Source organism: Martes martes (genome assembly GCF_963455335.1).
Source record: "Martes martes genome assembly, chromosome: 10".
NCBI classification, from domain to species: Eukaryota; Metazoa; Chordata; class Mammalia; order Carnivora; family Mustelidae; genus Martes; species Martes martes.
The window spans coordinates 96686714-96710694 of NC_137898.1; the positions used below are offsets into that span (position 1 = coordinate 96686714).

Here is a 23981-nt window from a genome sequence, read left to right on the forward strand (position 1 = left end):
TTTGCGTAAATACCTAGGTGAATTTGGTGGATCCACCTAGATGATGGGTCACAAGTTAGTACTATTTTTAATTTTCTGAGGAACTTCCATACTATTTTCCAGAGTAGCTGCACCAGTTTGCATTCACACTAATAGTATAAGAGGGTTTCCCTTTCTCCACATCCTTGCCAACAACCTGTTATTTCCTATGTTGTTAGTTTTAGCCCTGATAGGTGTAAGGTGTTATGTCTCACTGTAGTTTTCATTTCTATTTCCCTGATGATCATGATGTTGAGCATCTTTTCATTTGTCTGTTGGACATCTATATGTTTTTGGAGAAATGTCTATTCATCTCTTCTGTCCATATTTAACTGGGCTATTTGTTTTTTGGATGTTGAATTTGATAAGTTCTTTATATATTTTGGATACTGATCCTTTATTAGACATGTCATTTGCAAATATATTTTCCCATTCAGAAGTTGCCTTTTAGTTTTGTTGATTTTTTACTTTTCTGTGAAGAAGCTTTTTATCTTGATGAAGTTGCAGTAGTTTATTTTTGCTTTTGTATCTCTTGCCTTAGAGATGTATCTAGTAAGAAGTTGCTATGGCTAATGTTAAAGAGGTTTCTACCTGTGTTCTTCTCTAGGATTCTGGTGGTTTCCTATCTCAGATTTAGATCGTTCATCCATTTTGAATTTATGTTTGTGTATCACGTAAGCAATGGGCCTGTCTCATTGTTTTTGCATGTTGCTGTTCAGTTTTCCCAACACTTTTTTTGAAGAGACAGGTTTTTTTATCCATTTGATACTCTGTCCTGCTTTGTTAAAGATTAGTTGACCATATAGTTGAGGGTCCATTTCTGGATTTTCTCTTCTGTTCCATTGATCTATGTGTCTGTTTTTGTGCCACAACCATACTGTCTTTATCACTACAGCTTTGTAATATCACTTGAATTATGGAATTGTGATGTGTCCAGCATTGGTTTTCTTTTTCAAAATTGCTTTGGATATTTGTGGTCTTTTGTAGGTCCCTACAGATTTTAGGATTGTTTGCTCTAGCCCTGTGAAAATGCTTTGAAATTTTGATTGGGATTGCATTAAATGTATACATTGCTTTGGTTAGTATGGGCATTTTAACAATATTTGCTCTTTTAATCCATGAGCATGGAATATTTTTCCTTTTGCTTATATGAAATACCCACAGATATTATCCTCAATTGGGAAAAACTGGGAGCTTTTCTGCTTTGGTCAGGAGTAAGACAGAGATATCCACTCTCACCACTGTTATTTAACACTGTAGTGGAAGTCCTAGTCTTTCAGCAATCACACAACAATAAGACATAAAAGGCATCCATATCAGCCAGGAGAAGTCAAATTTTCACTATTTGCAGATACATATACTTTAGGTAGAAAACCTAAAAGACTCCACCAAAAACTGGCTAGAACTGATATACAAGTTCAGTAAAGTCACAAGATCAAAGTCAATGTACAGAAATCTGTTGCATTTCTGTGCACTAATAATTAAACAGCACAAAGGGAAATCAAGGTATTGAACACATTTACAATTGCACCAAAAACCATTAAGATATCTAGGTATAAACCTAACCAAAGAGGTAAATGATCTTTACTCTGAGAACTTTAAAACACTTATGAAAGAAATTCAAGATGACACAAAGAAATCTTTTGATGTGATCTTTTATTCTTTATTTTAATAATATCTTGCTTAGAGGAAATATTTTTAATTCTGATAATTCCAATTTATGTTTTAGTTTATGACTGTTTTTTTTTTATCATGCCTTAGGAATATTTTCCTAACCCTAGGTCACAAACCATTTTTCTTTTTTCTCTTGTGAAAGTCTTAAAGTTTTATGTTTTACATTTATAAATTATGTTTTTTTATCTATCTTTATGTGTGAAGTTATTTGTAGATTTTTTTGTAGATCCCTGTTTTCAGGTTCAGAAAGTTCCTTTTTACCTATGTATTTTATATAAGAGTAAACTCACATTATAATTTATCAAACATTTTTCTGTATTTATTAAGTTCATCAAATAGTTTTCCTAATTACCCTTTTGATATGATGAATTACTCTGATTGATATTCAGTGATTAAGCCAGGCTTGTATTCCCATGGTTAAACATTAGTTTTCATGATCAATTTTACTTTTATATATTTGGATTCAATGTGCTAAAAAATTATATCTATAGTTATGAACAGCATTGGTCTCCAGTTTTCTTGTGATGATTTGGTTTTGGTATCATTGTATTGCATGTTGTGTAGAATGAATTGTCATGTTTATCCCTTTTAATTTTTACAAGAGATTGTTTAGAGTGGTATTATTGCCTCTGGAAATGTTTGGAAGGATTTAACAATGAAATTATCTGAATAGACCTAGTGCTTTTTTCGTGGGAAAGTTTTTAACTGAAATTTCAAGTTCTTTAATAGATAGAAAGTACTTGTAGTTACCTACTTCTTAAGTAAGCTTTGGAAGTTTGTGTTTCAGCAAACATCCATTTAATTGGTTGTCACTTTATTAGCATAAAATTTGTTCATAATATTTCCTTAGTTTCCTTTTAAGTCTTTAGTATCTGTGGTAACAACCTCCTATATTTCTGTGGTATCAGTAATGTGTGCCTTTCTCTTTTTTGCTTATTCAGTCTGGCTTGAAGATCAACACCTTAACTGATCTCAAAAACAGAGGTTTTAAATTAACTTTATACATTGTCCTTTGTTTGCTATTTTATTGCTTTTTGCCCTTACACTTATCATTTTAATCTCTCTGCATATTTGGGGTTTATTTTTTTAAAAAGATTTATTTATCACTTTGAGAGAGAGGGAGAGCAAGTGCATGGGAGGAGAGGCAGAGGGCAAAAATCTTCAAGCAGATTCCCCACCAACCATGAGATCATGATCTGAGCCAAAACCAAGAGTCTGTTGCTAACTGATTGAGCTACCCCGGTGCCCCTGGGGTTTATTTTTATTTATTTATTTTTGTGTGTGTGTGGTTTCATGAGACAGGTATAAACCTTTGGCTTGAAATATCTCGTCTTGTCCACTGCAGCTACTTAGGTACCTAAGTTGCATGTAAACACTGTATTTAAGTATATTACATATGTTTTGATAAGTTTTGTTTTTATTTTTATTCACTTTAAAATGTTTTCTGGTTATTTTTGTTTCTTTTTTTTTTGAGTTTGGTATTATTTTTCTGGTAACAGCTGTATTGATATGACTCACACATTTAGACTAAATGGTTTACATTTTACTCACAGGGTTTTGCAAGCATTGCCACAGTATATTTCAGGATCTTTTCACCATTCCCAGAGGAAGTCCCAACATAATCAACCACCAATCTAGTTTCTGACTGTATGGGTTTGAATGCCCTGAATATTTTATGCAAATGGAGTAAGATAATATGTGGTCTTTTGTGACTGGCTTTTCTTCCTTGGCTTAATCTTTTCAAAGTTCCTCCATGTTATAAATTGTAAAGGCACTTGGTTTCTTTTTTTCTAAGTACACACCATTAAATGGATACACTGCATTTTGTGGTGTAAATTTTGTTGAATTCCAGTTTATCTTTTTCTTTTGTCATTTGTGCTGTCGGTGTCATATTTAAGAAGTCATTGCCAAACCCAAGGTGACAACGTCTTGCTGAGATATGCCCTTCTTAAGTTTTATAGTACTATTTCTTACATTTATATCTATGATTTACTTGGAGTTAGTTCTGTGTCTTGTGTGAGATAGGGATCCAATTTCATTTCTTTAAATGTGAACATCCACTTGTTCTAGCATTTGTGGAAGAGATTATTGGTTCCCTGTAGAACATCTTGGCAACCATGTTGAAAATCAAGTGACCATCAATATGAGAGTTATTTTTGCATTCTCTTCATTGCAATATATGTGTCATATATATGCACTTGTCATGAATTTAAATGCAGTCACTTATCTCTATACTCTAGTTCATTGTTGTTCTTTCACATGTCACTTTTATGAGTTCTTTATTACATTTGCATTTAAGTCTTTTTATTCCACTTGGTTAGCAGTTAAAAACAAAGGGGTTGTTGTCCTGTTAAGATGTGAACTCTGAGAAACAAACTGAGGGTTTTGGAGGGGAGGGGGGCTGGGGTGTTGGGAGAGCTTGGTGGTGGGAATTAAGGAGGGCACGTATTGCATGGAGCACTGGGTGTGATGCATAAACAATGAATCTTGGGACACTGAAAAAATAAAAAAATAAAATGAAATGGAAAAAAAAAGATGTTTTCGAGCTACTTTGTTGAAGAATTTTGATAACTCAGAGCCATAAGATTGTAGGTGGGAAGGAACAAGGAATAGCCTTAAAATTCTTTCTCTCCTTAAACTTACTAGCCTTTGAACAATTTCCTCTTTTAGCCTTTACCATTCCTCTAAAGAATTCAAATTCTATCTATAATAGTGCTGTGTTCATTAGATGTCCAGAACTTATTCATCTTCTAATGGGAAGAATGTGCTCTCAGAAGAGCATCATCCCAGTTTCCACTCTCCTCAGCCCCTGGTAACCACCTTTCTACTCTCCATTTCTTTGAGTCTGGCTTTTTTAGATTCCACATACAAGAGATATCATACAGTTTTTATCTTTCACTACCTGACTTATTTCACTTAGGAAATCCTCTAGGACCATCTATGGTGTTGTAAATGGCAGAATTTCATTCTTTCTCATGGCTGAGTAATATTCCATTGTATATGTATACCACATACTTGAAATTTACTAAGAGAGTAGGTCTTAAAAATTCTCACCACAGAAAAGAAATGTTAGTTATGTAACTTGTTGGAGGTATTAGCTAATACTGCAGTGATAATCATATACCAATATTTGTTTATCAAATAAACATGTACACTTAAAGCTACACAGTGCTACATGTCAATTATATCTAAATAAATCTGGAAGAAAAATAACTCAAATGCTCCTCATATTGACGTAAGGGTAAGTGAAAGGAGAATGCAAAATAATTACCAAATTTTTCTTCCAGAATATTAAAATGTATAGAGTTTTTTTTGCATTTTTAAAAGTGAGACTTATTTATATATATTTATATTATCTATATATAATATATTATATATATGAGTGAAGGATTTTTTGTTTAGATTTTATGAGTGAAGGATCTTAATTTGATTTTTTTTAAGATTTTATTTATTTATTTGACAGAGATCATGAGTAGGCAAAGAGGCAGGCAGAGAGAGAGGGGGAAACAGGTTCCCTGCTGAGCAGAGAGCACGATGCGGGGCTCCATCCCAGGACCTTGGGATCATGACCTGAGCCGAAAGCAGAGGCCTTAACCCACTGAGCCACCCAGGCTCCCCCTTCATTTGATTTTTAAAAATATTTGTTCACATGTAGAATGTAAAATTTAAGAAACAAAATGAATGAACATGGGGGAAGAAAGAGAAGAAAACGAAGAAACACTCCTTTTTTTTTTTTTTAAAGAAATAGTCTCTTAAGTGTAGAAAACAAACTCATGGTTGCTAGAGGGGAGGTGGGTGGAGAAATAGATTAAATAGGTAATGCGGATTAAGAGGGGCACTTGCTGTGATGACCACCTGGTGTTGTATGTAAGTGATAAATCATTAAATTCTACACCTGGAACTAATATTATACTGTATTTTAACCTACTGGAAATTCAGTTTAAAACTTGCAAAGAAAAAAGAAAATAAATATTCCTAATGCCTTCTTGGGATATTCCTTACAGTAATTTTTTTTTCTTTTAAATTGATTCAAATGTTGTCTAAGACTAAAGTCCCCATCAGAGGGAGCTGTTTACTTAGAATATCACTGAAACATTAATTTCCAATTGATAGGGACCTCCTTGGACCACTCTATACCTTACTTCATGTAAAACAGATTAGTATTTAATTGTTACAGTTTTGATACAGAAGAAAATTCTTATTTTTAGGACAGTTGTAATTGTAAGAAGGCCTTCCCCTGAAGACCCAAGGGTTCCTTCTCTCTTTTACTATGAGTTATATTCTACATCGTATGGAAAATTTATGAACTAGAAATTCTCAGAGGCAACACATTTTTTCCTAGAAGTACTATTGATAGGACAGTTGATACCCAAAGTAGGGTAAACAAACCTCAGATTACTACCCTTCTTCTTGAATGTGACATATACTGTGACATCGTGGGATTTGCTAGGACACATTTCTGAGTTCTATTGTCCAGAAATGCAATTGCTCATTTGCTTTACACCCAGGATTTTTATACTTTTGATCTGTTCAGAAACTTCATATTATGACAAGATTTGAGTACAGGAAAGAGTAGCTCTTAATCACAGCCACTCATTTTTGAGCAGGGGATGGGAATTAAATGCACTGGTCGCACAAGTCATGGATTGGCAGATCCTTTTTCTGCTTCTTCATTTTTACTCAGGTTGCAAGAGAGAAATAAAATTAAGCTCTTAATCTTTACTTCCATTTGCAGTTTATAGTTATGCTTTCTTTAAGATGGGGAGCTTTGGTTTTCTTAAGGATACCCTAGTGCCACTTTTTAAGTATCACATGCAGAAGTGGAGTTTCCTAGCAGAACTTTTTTTTTTTTTTTTTTTTTTTTTTTTTTAAAGATTTATTTATTTGTCAGAGAGAGTGAGCACAGGCAGAGAGGCAGGCAGAGGCAGAGGGAGAAGCAGGCTCCCTGCTGAGCAAGGAGCCCGATGTGGGACTCGATCCCAGGACCCTGGGATCATGACCTGAGCCGAAGGCAGCCGCTTAACCAACTGAGCCACCCAGGCGTCCCTCCTAGCAGAACTTTTAACCTCATTTCATATAATTAATCTACTCTTTACCTTGGATCCTTTCCCAAATTTTCCATTTTGAATTTCCATCGCTTTTTGTAACCTAATTTTGTGAGTGTAGAAGTTTCAAAATCATATACGGTATGTTGGAAATATCCTAAACAGATATAGATAGATCTTAGATATAGATATAGATCTTAGATCATAGATAGAGCATGAAGAAAGACTTTATAGTGAAGTCTGCTATGGACTGAATGTGGCTTTCTCAAATTCCTATGTTGAAACTTAATCCTTAGTGTGATGGTATTAGGAAATGAGAACTCTGGCAGTTGATTAGGTCGTGAGAGTGGGGCCTTCATGAATGGGATCAGTGCCCTTATAAAAGAGATATCAGAGGGGCGCCTGGGTGTCTCAGTGGGTTAAAGCCTCTGCCTTCTGCTCAGGCCATGATCTCAGGGTCTTGGGATCAAGGCCCGCATTGGGCTCTCTGCTCAGTGGGGAGCCTGCTTCCCCCTCCCCCTCTCTCTGCCTGCCTCTTTGCGGACTTGTGATCTCTGTCAAATAAATAAATAAAATATTTTTTAAAAAGGGAGAGAGAGATATCAGTGTTCCCTTTTTCCCTTTGGTCATGTGAGGACAGAGCAAGAAGACAAACAGTCTATGAAGCAGAAAAGGAGATCTCACCAGAGATGAAAAATTCCTGGTGCCTTGATCTTGGATTTCCCAGACTCCAGAACTGTGAGAAATAAATTTCTCTTGTTTATAAGCCCCCAATCCATGCATTCGTTATAGCAGCCCAAAGAGACTAACACGTGCCTAAGTGGTCTTTTCTTTCTCCCTTTAGAGTTGACATTAAGAAGGGCACTTGATGTAATGAGCACCGGGCGTTATATGCAACTGATGAATCGCTAAATTCTACCCCTGAAACTAATAATACACTGTATGTTAACAAGTTAATTTAAATAAAACATTAAAATAAAAATCTGTAATTGTGGTAGGTACAAGTCATTGTTTTATGTTTGGAGCCATGTCTTATTTTAAGTAGTTTTCACATTTGGAGAAATTCAGAGACTATTGCTTTTTTAACAACTAACAGAATCCCCTCTGTATAAGTAAAGAATGATGCTTCTGCCCTTCTTTGCTACTAAATATAAGTGTGTGTGTAAATATATGTTTATTTGTTTTCAGATGAATAAGAATTCAGAATTCACCAGGGATTCTAGCTTCTAATTTTCTTTCCTTGTAGTGTTTTTGTCTGGATTTGGTATCAGAGTAATGCTGGCCTCATAGAATGGATTTGAAAGTCTACCCCATTCTTTAGTTTTATGGGACTTGAGAAGGACTGGTGTTAATTCTTTTTCTTCTTCTTTTTTTTTTTTTAATTTTTATTTCTTTTCAGTGTAACAGTATTCATTATTTTTTTCACCACACCCAGTGCTCCATGCAATCCATGCCCTCCCTAATACCCACCACCTGGTTCCCCCAACCTCCCATCCCCCGCCCCTTCAAATAGTTGGTAGAATTTATGCTTGAAGCTTAGATTTTCCTTGTTGAGAGGTTTTAGATTATTGATTTAATCATGATACCCCTTACAGTTCTGTTCAGAATTTCTTTGTATTCATGATTTATTTTAGCAGGTGGTATGTTTCTAGGAATCTATTCATTTCATCTAGATTCTCTAGTTGGTGTATAAATGTTCATATAATCTTATTATCCTTTACTTCTTATTTCTGTGACATCAGTTTTATTGTCTCCTCTTTCATTTCTAATTTTACTTATTGGGATCTTCTCTCTTTGTTCTTATTTAGACTTGCTAAGGGCTTGCCAATTTTATCTTATAAAACAGCTCTTATTTTCAGTGATTTTACTATTATTTTCTATTTTCTATTTAATGTATTTCTGCTTTATTCGTTCTTTTCTTTCTAGTTCCTTCAGGTATAAAGGTAGTTTGTTGATTCAAGTGTCTCTTCTTTTTTAATATAGGTGTTTATCATAATAGATTTCCTTGGTGTTTATCATAATAGATTTCCTTCTTGGTGTACATGTGTAAGCCTAGCACACACCCTCACATATTTTCCTACTTGGTTGTATACTCACATACATCATTGGGGCTGTAGTTTTGATTTAAAGAAATATTTCTGACATTTTGCTTTTGTCACTTAAATAGGCTTTATTGAATGCTTACATGTGTTTTGTGTCTATTAATATTTTTAGTTATAGCTACTTTTAATACTTTTGTCTTTTAACTTTCATATCAAAATTTCAAGAAATTTACCCACAACTTTTATAATGCAATATTCTGTACGGTTATATGTGTTTACCTTTATCAATTTATTTTAGACTTTCTTAAGGTAACGTGATGTTATTTAGTGTCCTTTCTTTTCAACATTTCTTATAAAGCAGGTTCAGTGAACTTCTCCAGCTTTTTGTTCATGCGAGAAAAAAATGTTCTCTCTTCTCCTTTTGGTATTTATAGTATTCTTGGTAGACCCCCACTTTTTTTTTTCTTTCAGTACCTTGAATAGATCATCCCGCTCTCTTCTGACCTGCAAGATTTCTGTTGAAATCCGTTGAATTCTGCTGAAAAATCCACTGATGTTCTTATAGGGGTTTCATTGTATGGGATCAATTGCATGTTTCTTGCTTCTTGAAAGTTCTCTTTGTCTTTGACTTTTCAGTAATTTGATTATAATGTGTCTTGGTGTGGATTTCTTTGAAGTCTTTTTTCTTTTCTTTTCTTTTTTTTGGCCGGGGGATCATTTTTGCTTCCTGGATCTGAATGTTCATTTCCTTGCACAGATTTGGGGATTTTGAAGCCATTTTTCCTTTGAGAAATCTTTCAGGTCATTTCCCAGCTCTTTTTTGGGGAATCCCTATAATGCATATATTGGTCCATCTGATATTGTCCAATAATTCTCTTATTTTCTTTACTATTTTTCATTCTTCCTTTTGCTACTTTGATGAGTAATTTCAAATGACTTTTTAAAAAATTCTATGATCCTTTCTTTGGAGTGATCTACTCCTCTGTTTTAACCCTCCAGTAATTTTTCCAGTTTGGTTATTCTGTTCTTCAGCCACATGATTTCTGCTTGGTATTCTTTAGAGGTTTCTGTCTCTTGTTTGATATTCTCAGTTTTGTCTATGTATTGTTCTCTGACTGCAGTGAACCTTATAGCAGCTATTTTGAATTCTATGTCAGGTAAATGTTATATTTCTTTCATTAGGGACAGTTTGTGGAGATTTATCTTGTCTGTTTGGGGAAATATTGAGACTCCCTGGGCTTGTGTCTGGACATTAGACAAAATGTCTAACTGTCCTAATCTTCATGGACTAGCCTTGCATTAGAGAAGACCCACACAGTAGCCTAACCAGATGGTGGGAGCCTCTTACTTTTCTTGTCATTCCATCCGACTTTCCTTTGTTCTTTTTGCTTCATTTCTTCTGGCGTATGTCAGGTCCCATCAGCACCCTAAAACAAAACAAGCAAGACTGAAGCCAATTCCTCAGGCAGCTCTGTAATAAGCTGGGTCATTAGATACATGCTTGGAGGAAAAGAGTTTTCTACTGCTAGCTGTGTGCTGAGTCAGTGGGATGCGTGTGTGGTGGGTAGGTAGCTATTGTGATTTCCAACTCCAACTGCAGTCTCTGTTCTCTCTCACCTTGTGCAGCTAAACTATGCCATGTTTCATGTCCCCTCACCTTTCTGAGACATACAGTACAAAAGCTAGTCTTATGGGTAGCTCCTAAACAACTTGAGGCTTTGGATGTGTGGTACATCTCTTTCCTTTTCCAGGGAGTAGCTAGGAACTGGGGGATTTTTGTCCCAATCACATGTGCTATGCAAACATAGGTATTATTACAAGAGGTTATCTTGAATTTTCCTAACATCTTCAATATGTCTGGTTTCATGCATGCACTGGGTGCCTGACTGTCTTAGCCAGTTTCTAGATTTCTTATAAAGGGAATCGGTATACAAATTGTTTTTGAATTAGTGTGTCATGTAGAAAAGTAGAGATTAAGGCTTCCTCTTCCACCATTTTGCAGAGTGGGAAATGGGTCTTGGCTATTCCTTGAGGGGAGGTATGATCCCTACAGGAAAGGGAAAAGTTGATCAAATATTTGAATCCCTAAGGAACTGAAGACAGATTATGGTTCAGGGTATTTACAGAATCCCCACAGTTTTTGATTACACTTAGAAATTTTCCTTGGGGAAGACACTGAGCACAATTCTGCCTTGTTTACAACCAAGTACATTATATAATCACACTCACATTAAATCTTCTGTGACTTATTGGCAAAAATGACAATAGTAAAGACTGTTTTTGTCTACTGTTTGAGGGAACTCAAAGTCATAATCAGAAATTATGATCTACAGTTCTAAAAGATTTTCTAGCATATATCAGCAATCAAGTGTTGACTGCATTTTCTTTGAGTTAAAAGAACCAAATCTCACAGTCTGAAATTGTCCTTCCATGACAATGGGAGTAATAACAATGATAAGGAAGCACCAAAGTTTTCTGGCTTAAGGTGGGTGAACTTCTAAATTTCATTTATATTCATGTCCTTCTTTTTTGAGATGGAAGTCTGAGGATCAAAGGTATGTCACTTTCCCCATTTTTGCAGTCCTGAGTCTCAAGTGAAATTGAGAAAAATCTGTCAGGGGCTGGGAGTGTTTAGAGATATTGTAGGTGGTGGTCAAAGAATGCATTCTGTCGGTCATTAAGTTCCTCTCCATGGGAAAACTCTTGCTACTCCAGATTTGTGACTGATTCTGTGACACGGAGCAGTAACTTCCTGTAGACTGGTCCCTCAGTTTTGGATTAGAAGCAATCTACTTGGTTTCCACCACACCAAGTCCAATCTGCATTAGAGGGCGGCTCCAGGTCTCAGCTTCCAGTTTTAATGCTGAAGAGAGGGCTCAAGTGAATGAAAGTGATTGAGGAGAGAAAGATAGTTCTGTCCTGGTGCAAACTTCTCCCTTATCTCCCCACCCCCCCAACAACAGTTACGTTTACATTTGGCAGTATTTCCCTTTAATCTATAGGCTAAGTTTTGACGTTCTTTGTTATTTAGCTTACAGAGCCCAATAAGGGGCAGTCTGAGTCACTCAGTATTATGATAATGGAAAAGGAGTTTGTGCGTCCAGATTGGGCTAATGTTTTATCTTCCTTGTGCATACACCACACCTGGGAGAAGAGATATGGTGGAAAAATCTGGGTTTTTCTCTTTCTAACTTTTTCCTTCTGTGCTCACAGATCCCCTTAGAGAAGAATGGCTCCTGGAAATGCTTCCTTTGTGACTGAATTCATTCTGGCAGGGCTCACAGACCTTCCAGATCTCCAGCTCCCCCTCTTCTGTCTCTTTCTAGTCATGTACATGGTCACTGTGTTGGGAAATTTGGGCTTGATAATTCTAATAGGGCTCAGTTCACACCTGCACACCCCCATGTACTTTTTCCTCTTCAATTTGTCCTTCATAGACCTCTGTTATTCTTCTGTGTTTACACCCAAAATGCTGATTAACTTCACATCAAAGGAGAATATTATCTCCTACAGGGGATGCATGACTCAGCTTTACTTTTTCTGTTTTTTTGCTATTTCTGAATGTTATGTGCTGACATCAATGGCCTATGATCGCTATGTGGCCATCTGCAATCCACTCTTATATAATGTTGCCATGTCCCCTAAAGTGTGTTCCATCCTTATGCTTGGTTCATATTTGATGGCATTTTTGGGTGCCATGGCTCACACAGGATGCATGCTGAGACTGACCTTCTGTGATGCAAACACCGTCAACCATTATTTTTGTGACATCCTCCCTCTGCTCCAGCTCTCCTGTACAAACACCTATGTGAATGAGCTGGTTGTCTTGATTGTGGCAGGCATCAATGTGATTGTGCCCAGTGTCACCATCTTTGTCTCCTATGGCTTCATCCTATCCAGCATCCTGCGCATCAGCTCCACTGAGGGCAGATCCAAAGCCTTCAGCACATGCAGCTCCCACATAATTGCTGTTTCTCTCTTCTTTGGCTCCTGTGCTTTTATGTATCTTAAACCATCTTCTGCTAGTTCTATGGATGAGGGGAAAATCTCTTCTATCTTTTACACCAATACAGTTCCCTTGATGAACCCCTTCATTTACAGCTTGAGAAACAAAGATGTTAAACTTGCCCTTAGGAAAATTCTGAGTAGGAGACAGTTTTAATAAGAAAGAATGTCTCTCTGCAGTTAGTTACACAGAAGGGAGGTTTTTTGTTTTTGTTTTGGGGTTGTTGTTTTTTTTTTTTTCCTAGCAGGGAGCTTTTATGTGTTTAATGAAAATATTTTTGGGGGTAGCCTTGGCCTTTTTTTTTTTTATCTGAACATGGTAAAAGAGATTTGAGTCTTCTCTCTGTAATTTACTTCCAGTCTTTATATCTAGGTCTTTTTTCTTTTCTTTTCTTTTCTTTTTTCATCATTGGCACAATGCCTTCAGTTTTTTCCTATTTATCAACAGGAATGTATTATCTGAGTTTAAAATTTTTTCATTTTGAACTTCTTTTTTCCACTGGAAAAAGATGAATAGTCTCTAAATTATTGAATTGAGCAAGAACAGAGTTGACACTGTAACATTGGGCTTGTTCTTGTCTGCCACTTGCTATTAGAAGTACAAATCAGATCATGTGATAGTAATTGTATACTCCTGTTTCTTTGCTCTGATTGGCAAGAATATATCTGCTTTTTTAAAAATTTGTTTACTTTAGAGGGAGCAGGGAAGAGGGAGAGGGGGAGAGAATTCCAAGAAGACTCTGTGCTGAGCATGGAGACCAATATCAGGACTCAGATCAAGACCCTGAGATCACAGTCTGAGCTGAAACCAAGAGTTGGACACTTAACCACCTGTGCCACCTAGGTGCCCCAAGAATATATCATTTTTTAAGTGGCAGAAATAGAAGGTTTAATAAAGACTATTATTTTTGGTCTATTTTGCATCTGTAATCATTTTGCAGGAGGCTTCTTTTGGCAAAGAGTTGGTTTTATTTTTAGACAGTCAAAGTAGCATGTAGCTGATCAACAAAATGTATTTACTGTATGGATGGGAAAGTGAAGATCAGAATAGTTAATGATTCACCCAAAGTCACACAGCTGCACAAAGACAAGGTCTAAAGTATCCTCTTAGTCTTCTAATTTCAACTCTGCTGCTCTTTATGATATCCTTTGCTTCTACTCTATTATTTTGTTTCGATAAACAAGGACTATGAGAAAACATTTCTAGTTTGAAGGTTGTTTTTATATTGTTCCAGGATGACACATGAATTTCTTCATGCTGGGTATTACATTTTTATTTTTTGTTTAGGAAAACAGGTTCTTCCTTCTTTTTTGTACTGAGATACATGAGATTTATTTATTTATTTATTTATTTATATTTTTAATTTAAACTCAATTAGCCAACATATAGTACATCATTAGTTTATGATGTAGTATACAGTAATTTATCAGTTGCATATTATACCCAGTCCTCATACAATCACATGCCTTCCTTAATGATTCATGAGAATTAAAACAGGAGTTTTCTCCTTATTCAGAATATATGACTTTATTCAAACAGATAAGCAGTAGTAAACATTCAGCAGCTATGCAATGAAAAAATTGAAAACATGGCTTTTGTATTTGATTTTACTTAAACACCACTAAATTTAACAATGTTCATTTTTTTTTGTTAATAAACTGAGTTTCCATATCTAGGTCATTGATTCATTTCACTCTTTTCCTCTAATTAATTTTGACTTAGACGTGTTGTCAAAATATTAATTGAGAACTCTAAGACTTGATCTGTATCTACATTTAGAATTTTTTTTTTAAATTAATTTTCTGAGGTACAATAGGTTACAAATACTTCATCAAAATGAATGGAAAATTGAACAGGGAATTAAAAGAAAATAAATATTGAAGAGCCAGCTTCCCTTAGTAGGAAATGAAGAGGCAGATGTGTTGTGTTCCTCCAGGAACCCAACAGGTTTTATGACCATAAATTTACTCTCATCTTAAAATAAAAATATTTAAATTAAATACGTCTTAAGCAGACTCTTCAAATAGAATATTTTAGAGTCAGTCAAGATAAACTTTCATTTTAAGAGATTTACTCATAGTAGCTACATCCCAGCTACCTGGCATGTAAGAAGAAGCAATCCAAAGAGGAGAAAACTCCTATGTGAAGGAATGTGTTAAATATTGAGAATGCAAAGGTAAATTGTGGACATGGGTCCTAATTCATTGAGAAGGTGATGTTTAAAGTGAGTATTTAGAAAAAATCTTTTTTTGTCTCTGACAGAGACAGAGAGTATGCAGGAGTACTAGTGGGGGAGAGAAAGGGGCAGAAGGAGAGAGAGAAGCAGACTCCCCACTGAGCAGAGAGCTTGTCCTGGGGCTCAATCCCAGGACCCTGAGAACTTGACCTGAGCCAAATACAGATGCTTAATGGACTGGGCCACCGAGGTGCTGCCCTTGGAAAGGTATCTTTTTAAAGAAATTTACTGTCCAGTGCAAAATTCCTAAGGTGATACTTCTGACATGTTTGAGAATAGAGAAAGGACTACTGTATTAAATAGAAGGAATAATAGAGAGAGTTGAAGGAGCTGAGGACAGACATGTAACAAGGGGCAAGATCATGGTGGAAATTGTTGGTAATTGTGAAAGTTAGACTTTTACTAAGTGAAATGGAGTACTAGATTAAAACATAATACATAATATATACATACACATAAAGCATATATACAGTATAGACATAATACCCTGTATATCACAACTATGACACTACTACCTTGATTTGATAAATTATTGTCTCTAATTTGCATTAACACAAAACCCTCCTAATTAAATGCCTACTTCATCCAATGCCTCCTACAGTTTATCTCCGAAAAGCAGCCAGTACAATTCCCCCCCGCCAAAAGATACCTTAGGCAAATCAATCCTTTATCATGAGTTATGTTCTAGGCTGTTTAGAGAATCCATGATCTAACAAATATCAGAGGCAAAAGGTGTTTTCCTCTAAGTGGGTCATTGGTAAGATAGTTATACCGAAATACCTTAAACCCCCCATTACTGCACTTCTCTTACAAAAATATGTATCATGACACTGTAGAATTTGCTAGGGCACATTTCTGAGTCCTGTTTTTCAGAAATGTAGTTGTTCATTGCCTTTACTTACAGGATTTCCATTGTTTTGATCTGTCTTTAATACATCATAACTCCTACTTGAAGCTTTCTCATTTAATCAGAACTTCTGCAAGTGGGAGCCAGGTTTGGTACAAGGATGCCCCTTAAGGGAGCCCAGTTTCTCCTTTTTAGTATAATAAGCAGTTGTGGAGGTTTTGTTTTTGTTTTTGTTTTTTAAAGATTTTATTTGTCTCAGAGAGAGATTGAGCACAAGCAGGGGATGTGGCAGGCAGAGGGAGAAGCAAGCTCCCTGCTGAGGAAGGAACCTGATGCAGGACTCAATCCCAGGACGCTGAGCCAAACACAGATGCTTAACTGAGCCACCCAGTGGCTCCATGTTGAAAAACTTCTTAGCAAGAATTTAAACCTCAACTTATATAATCAATAATTTTCTGTTTACCTTAGATCCTTTTCCAAAATTCTACATAATGAAATTTCGCTTTTCTTACCTAATTTGATTAGTCTAGAAGTTTCAAATATTATACAATATATTGGGAAGATTCTAAATAAGAGATAGAAAAACTAAGAAGATACTTCAAAGAAGCCTAAAATTAAAATTTCAAAGGTAGAGGGAGGAGTCAAGATGGCAGAGAAGTAGCAGGTTGAGATGACATCAGGTAGCAGGATATCAGCTAGATAGCTTATCAAACCATTCTGAACACCTACAAATCCAACAGGAGATCAAAGAGAAGAAGAGCAGAAATTCTAGAAACAGAAAATCGACCACTTTCTGAAAGGTAGGACTGGCAGAGAAGTGAATCCAAAGCGACAGGAAGATGGACCGCGGGGGGAGGGGCCAGATCCCAGCAAGTGGAGGAGCAACAGAGCACAAAATCAGAACTTTTAAAAGTCTGCTCCATTGAGGGATGTCGCTCCAGAGGCTAGGCCGGGGTGAAGCCCATGCAGGGACAGCATGGCCTCAGGTCCTGTGGTGTCACAGAAGGATTGGGGGTGTCTGTGTGTAGCAGAGCTCACAGGTATTAGAGCAGGGAAGCTGGCTACAGAGATGGAGCCAAGGAGTGAGCTCTCAACTCGGGGTTACCTTGAACCATGATCTGTGGCACAGGGCATTGCTGTATGAGCGGGGACCCTACAAGATCTAGGGAGACCCCCCTGGAAGAGTTCAGGGATCTGTGGGATCTGTGGGGTTCAGAGATTCCAGGCGGGGCTGTGTGCCAGAGACAGAGATGTTTGTTCACAGGCTGGATAAGCTTGGAGCGTCGCTGGAGGCCAGGGAGACGGGAGTGATTGAGCGCTTTTCTCTTAGGGCGCACTGAGGAGTGGGGCCCCAAGCTCTCGGCTCCTCCAAGCCAGAGATTGGGAGGCCACCATTTTCATTTCTGTCCTCCAGAACTCTATGGAAAGGTCCCAAAAGCGAACAAAGGTCCCCAAAGCGAACCCGAGCCAATTACTTAGCCTGGACCCTGGTAAGTGTGGTGCCATTCCGCCTTGGGCAAAGACACTTGAGAATCACTACAACAGGCCCCTCCCCCAGAAGATCAACAAGAAATCCAGCCAAGACCAAGTTCACTTAGCAAGGAGAACAGTGGAATTCCAGAGGAGGAGAAAGCAAAGCATGGAATTCATGGCTTTCTCCCCGTGGTTCTTTAGTCTTGCAAAGTTAATTAATTTTTTTTAATTTTTTTCTCTGCTAATTTTTTTTTAACTTTTACCCTTTCCCTTTTTAACGTTTTTTAACTACTTTATCTTAACAATATCTTTCATTAAAAAAATATTTTTTGAACCTTCATTATTATAGTTATATTTTATCCTTCATTGTATCTAACTTTTTTTTTTTGTATACATACAGGGTTTTTTTCTTCTAAAAAAATTTGGGGTACAACTTCTAATAGATCAAAATACACCCTAAATCTAGCACAGGGCTTTGTTCTAGTCTCCAGCCTGAGCAAATTCTCTCCACTTTCTTTTTCTTTATTCTCCCAACCAACTTATGTTATCAACTCCTTTTTTTGAAATTAAAAAAATTTTTTTTTCATCTTTATAGTCATATTCCATCCCTTCATTGTGTTTACCCTTATATATGTTTTTCATTCTTTAAAATTTTGGAAAGTAGTTTCTTCTAAGATACCAAAATACTCCCCAAATTAAGTGGGTGACCCTGTTCTAGTCAGCAGTCTAATATATATATATTTTTTTCTTTTTTATATTTTTTCCTTATTTGTTTTCTCTTTTTTAAAATTTTTTTCTAAACTACTTTTTACCCCCTTTCTCCCTCCCACGATTTGAAGTCTCTTCTGAATTGGTTAAAGCACATTTTCCTTGGGTCTTTGCCCTCCCCCCTTTTAGTATTTTATTTGCTCCTTCATATATTATTATCTGGATAAAATAACAAGGCAGAAACACTCACCACAAAAAAAAAAAAAAAAAAAAAGAACAAGAGGCAGTACTGAAGGCTGGGGATGTAATCAATACAGACATTGGTCATATGTCAGATCTAGAGTTCAGAATGATGATTCTCAAGGTGCTAGCCAGGCTTGAAAAAGGCATGGAAGATATTAGAGAAACACTGTCTGGAGAAATAAAAATCCTTTCTGGAGAAATAAAAGAACTAAAATCTAACTAAGTTGAATTCAAAAAAGCTATTAATGAGGTGCGATCAAAAATGGAGGCTCTTACTGCTAGGATAAATGAGGCAGAAGAGAGAATTAGACATATAGAAGACCAAATGACAGAGAATAAAGAAGCTGAGCAAAAGAGAGACAAACAAATACTGGACCACAAGGGGAGAATTCGAGAAAAAGTGATACTGTAAGATGAAACAACATTAGAATAATTGGGATTCCAGAAGAAGAAGAAAGAGAGAGGGGAGCCGAAGGTATATTGGAAAGAATTATTGTAGAGAGTTTCCCTAATATGGCAAGGGAACAAGCATCAAAATCCAGGAGGTGCAGAGAACCCCCCTCAAAATCAATAAGAATAGGTCCACACCCCATCATCTAATAGTAAAATTTACAAGTCTTAGCAACAAAGAGAAAATCCTGAAAGCAGCCTGGGACAAGAAGTCTGTAACATGCAATGGTAAAAATGTTAGATTGGCAGCAAACTTATCCACAGAGACCTGGCAGGCCAGAAAGAACTGGCATTATATATTCAGAGCATAAACAAGAAAAACATGCAGCCAAGAATACTACATCCAGCTAGGCTATCGTTGAAAATAGAAGGAAAGATAAAAAGCTTCCAGGACAAACAAAAACTGAAAGAATTTGCAAACACCAAACCAGCTCTACAGGAAATATTGAAAGAGGTCCTCTAAGCAAAGAGAGAGCCTGAAAGTAGTAGATCAGAAAGAAACAGAGACAATATACAGTAACAGCCACCTTACAGGCAATATAATGGCACTAAATTCATATCTCTCAATAGTTACCCTGAATGTAAATGGGCTAAATTCCCCAATCAAAAGACACAGGGTATCAGAATGGATAAAAACACAAAACCCATCATTAGACCCAAAGACACCTCCAGATTTAAAGTGAGGGGGTGGAAAAAATTTTCCATGCTAATGGACATCAAAAGAAAGCTTGGGTGGCAATGCTTATATCAGATCAATTAGATTTTAAGCCAAATACTAGAATAAGAGATGAGGAAGGACACTATATAGTACTCAAAGTGTCTGTCCCACAAGAAGATCTAAAAATTTTAAATATCTATGCCCCTAACATGGGAGGAGCCAAGTATATAAACCAATTAATAACAAAATCAAAGAAACACATCAACAATAATACAGTAATAATAGGGGACTTTAACACTCCCCTCACTGACATGAACAGATCATCCAAGCACTCAATCACAAGAGGAAATTTGGAAAGAACCCAAATACATGGAGACTAAAGAGCATCCCTTTAAAGAATAAATAAATAAATATATTTCTCAAAAATAAATAAATTAATTAATTAATTACCAAAAAGAATGAATGGTTCAACCAGGAAACTAAGAAGAATTGAAAAAATTCATGGAAACAAATGATAATGAAAACACAATGGTTCAAAATCTGTGAGACACAGCAGAGGCAGTCCTGAGAGGAAAATATACAGCAGTACAAGCCTTTTTCAAGAAACAAGAAAGGTCTCAAATACACAACCTAACCCTACACCTAAAGGAGCTGGAGAAAGAACAACAAACGAAACCTAAACCCAGCAGAAGAGAAATAATAAAGATCAGAGCAGAAATCAATGAAATAGAAACAAACAAAAAAAAGAACAAATCAATGAAACTAGGAGCTGGTTCTTTGAAATAATTAATAAGATTGATAAAGCCAATGAATACTGTTACACTGAAAAGAAATTTTTAAAAAATAAAATAAATAAAATTAAAAAAAAGATTGATAAAGTCCTAGCCAGACTTATCAAAAAAGAAAAAAGACCCAAATTAATAAAATCATGAATGAAAGAAAAGAGATCACAACCAACACCAAAGAAATACAATTATAAGAACATAATATGAGCAACTTTTATGCCAACAAATTTGACAGTCTGGAAGAAATGGATGCATTCCTAGAGACATATAAACTACCACAACTGAACCAGGGAGAAATAGAAAACCTGAACAGACCCATAACCAGTACAGATACTGAAACAGTCATCGAAAGTCTCCAAATAAACAAGAACCCAGGGCCAGACGGCTTCCCAGGGGAATTCTACCAAACATTTAAAGAAGAATTAATTCCTATTCTCCCGAAACTGTTCCAAAAAATAGAAATGGAAAGAAAACTTCCAAATTCATTTTATGAGGCCAGCATCACCTTGATCCCAAAACCAGACAAGGATCCCATCAAAAAAGAGAATTACAGACCAATATCCTTGATGAACACAGATGTGAAAATTCTCACCAAAATACTAGCCAATAGGATCTAACAGTATATTATAAGGATTATTCACCACGACCAAGTGGGATTTATTCCAGGGCTGCAAGTTTGGTTCAATATCCACAAATCCATCAATGTGATACAATACATTAATAAAAGAAAGAACAAGGGCCATATGATACTCTCAATAGATGTTGAAAAAGCATTTGACAAAGTACAGCATCCCTTCCTGATCAAAACTCTTCAAAGTGTAGGGATAGAGGGCACATACCTCAATATCATCAAAGCCATCTATGAAAAACCTACCACAAATATCATTCTCAATGGAGAAAAACTGAGAGCTTTGCTAAGGTTAGAAAGACGGCAGGGATATCCATTATCACCACTGCTATTCAACACAGTATTAGAAGTCCTAGCCTCAGCAATCAGACAAAAAAATAAATAAATAAATTAAAGGCATCCAAATTGGCAAAGAAGAAGTCAAACTACCACTCTTTGCAGATAATATGATACTATATGTGGAAAACCCAAAAGACTCCACTCCAAATCTGCTAGAACTTGTACAGGAATTCAGTAAAGTGTCAGGATATATAATCAATGCACAGAAATCAGTTGCATTTCTATACACCAACAACAAGACAGAAGAAAGAGAAATTAAGGAGTCAATCCCATTTACAATTGCACCCAAAACCATAAGATACCTAGGAATAAACCTAACCAAAGAGGCAAAGAATCTGTACTCAGAAAACTATAAAGTACTCATGAAAGAAATTGAGGAAGACACAAAGAAATGGAAAAATGTTCCATGCTCCTGGATTGGAAGAACAAATATTGTGAAAATGTCTATGCTATCTAAAGCAATCTACACATTTAATGCAATCCCTATCAAAATCCCATCCATTTTTTTCAAAGAAATGGAACAAATAATCCTAAAATTTATATGGAATCAGAAAAGACCTCGAATAGCCCAAGGAATATTGAAAAAGAAAGCCAAAGTTGGTGGCATCAAAATTCCAGACTTCAAGCTCTATTACAAAACTGTCATCATCAAGATAGTATGGTACTGGCACAAAAACAGACACATAGATCAATGGAACAGAATAGAGAGCCCAGAAATAGACCCTCAACTCTATGGTCAACTAATCTTTGACAAAGCAGGAAAGAATGTCCAAAAGAAAAAAGACAGCCTCTTCAACAAATGGTGTTGGAAAAATTGGACAGTCACATGCTGTGTGAAAAATGAAACTGGACCATTTCCTTACACCACACATGAAAATAGACTCAAAATGGATGAAGGACCTCAATGTGAGAAATGAATCCATCAAAATCCTTGAGGAGAACACAGGCAGTAACCTCTTCAACCTCAGCCGCAGCAACTTCTTCCTAGGAATATCACCAAAGGCAAGGGAAGCAAAGACAAAAATGAACTATTGGGACTTCATCAAGATCAAAAGCTTTTGCACATGGGGCGCCCGGGTGGCTCAGTGGGTTGAGCCTCTGCCTTCAGCTCGGGTCATGATCTCCTGTCTTGGAATCGAGCCCTGCATCGGGCTCTCTGTTCATCAGGGAGCCTACTTCCCCCTCTCTCTCTGCCTGCCTCTTTGACTACTTGTGATCTCTCTGTCAAATAAATAAATAAATAAATCTTTAAAAAAAAAAAAAAAAGCATTTGCACAGCAAAGGAAACAGTTAACAAAATCAAAAGACAACTGACAGAATGGGAGAAGATATTTGCAAATGCCATATCAGATAAAGGGATAGTATCGAACATGTATAAAGAGCTTAGCAAACTCAACACCCAAAGAACAAATAATCCAATCAAGAACTGGGCAGAGGACATGAACAGACATTTCTGCAAAGAAGACATCCAACAGATACATGAAAAAGTGCTCCACATCACTCCACACCAGGGAAATACAAATCAAAATCACAATGAGATACCACCTCACACCAGTCAGAATGGCTAAAATTAACAAGTCGGGTAATGACAGATGCTGGCGAGGATGTGGAGAAAGGGGAACCCTCCTACACTGTTGGTGGGAATGCAAGCTGGTGCAACCACTCTGGAAAACAGCATGCAGTTTCCTCAAAAAGTTGAAAATAGAGCTACCCTACGACCCAGCAATTGCACAACTGGATATTTACCCTAAAGATACAAACGTAGTGATCTGAAGGAGCATGTGCACCCGAATGTTTATAGCAGCAATGTCCACAATAGCCAAACTATGGAAAGAACCTAGATGTCCATCAACAGATGAATGGATAAAGAAGAGGTGGGGTGTGTGTATAGATATAGATATAGATATAGATATAGATATCTATATATATCTATATACAGTGTATATACATATGTATATACACTGTATATGTATATACACTATATATATCTATATATCTATATATATCTATATACAGTGTATATATATACACTATATATATCTATATATCTATATACAGTGTATATACGTATGTATATACACACACGTATATATCTATATCTATATATACACACATACATATAATGGAATACATATAATGGAATACTATGCAGCCATCAAAAGAAATGAAATCTTGCCATTTGTGATGATGCGGATGGAACTAGAGGGTATTATGGTTAGTGGAGTAAGTCAATTGGAGAAAGACAGCTATCATATGATCTCCCCAATATGAGTAAGTGTAGATACAATGTGGGGTGTTTGGGGAGTAGGAAAAAAATAAATGAAATGAGATGGGATCAGGAGGGAGAAAAACCATAAGAGACTCTTAATCTCACAGAACAAACTGAGGGTTGCGGGGGGTGGGGGGGTGGGAAGGGGGTAGGGAGAGGGTGGTGGGGTTATGGACATTGGGGAGGATATGTGCTATGGTGAGTGCTGTGAAGTGTGTTAAGACGGATGATTCACAGACCTGTACCCCTGGGGCTAATAATACAGTATATGTTTATAAAAAAAATAAAAAAATATTAAAGATTTAAAAAATTTTTCAAAAAGTATAATCTTAATTTCGATCCATCAGATACTTAGTGCCTGGCAATCTGTCCCATCTCTCTTTTAGGAGTTGCCATGAAAAAGAAGTTATACACACACACACACACACACACACACACACACGGTGGCGTGAGTTATTGTTTTCTGCTTGGAGACACTCTTTATTTTACACAGTTTGAAACATTCAGTGTCTGATGCTTTTTTAGTAATAGAACCCTCACATATTAGAGAATGTTGTTCT

General features: G+C 36.3%; 2 protein-coding genes across 2 annotated transcripts in view; both read left to right on the top strand.

Moving 5' to 3' along the window:
- Positions 1 to 23981, top strand: part of LOC308350370 (olfactory receptor 8B3-like) — a gene marked incomplete at both ends in the record, with an annotated part of 209653 nt that overhangs the window by 122693 nt on the left and 62979 nt on the right. The window lies entirely within an intron of this gene.
- LOC308350354 (olfactory receptor 8B3-like) lies at positions 12009 to 12941 on the top strand (the record flags this gene model as incomplete). Its single annotated transcript, XM_080815536.1, has 1 exon — positions 12009 to 12941. The coding sequence occupies one exon, from the start codon at positions 12009 to 12011 to the stop codon at positions 12939 to 12941; it is 933 nt and encodes a 310-aa protein (XP_080671662.1).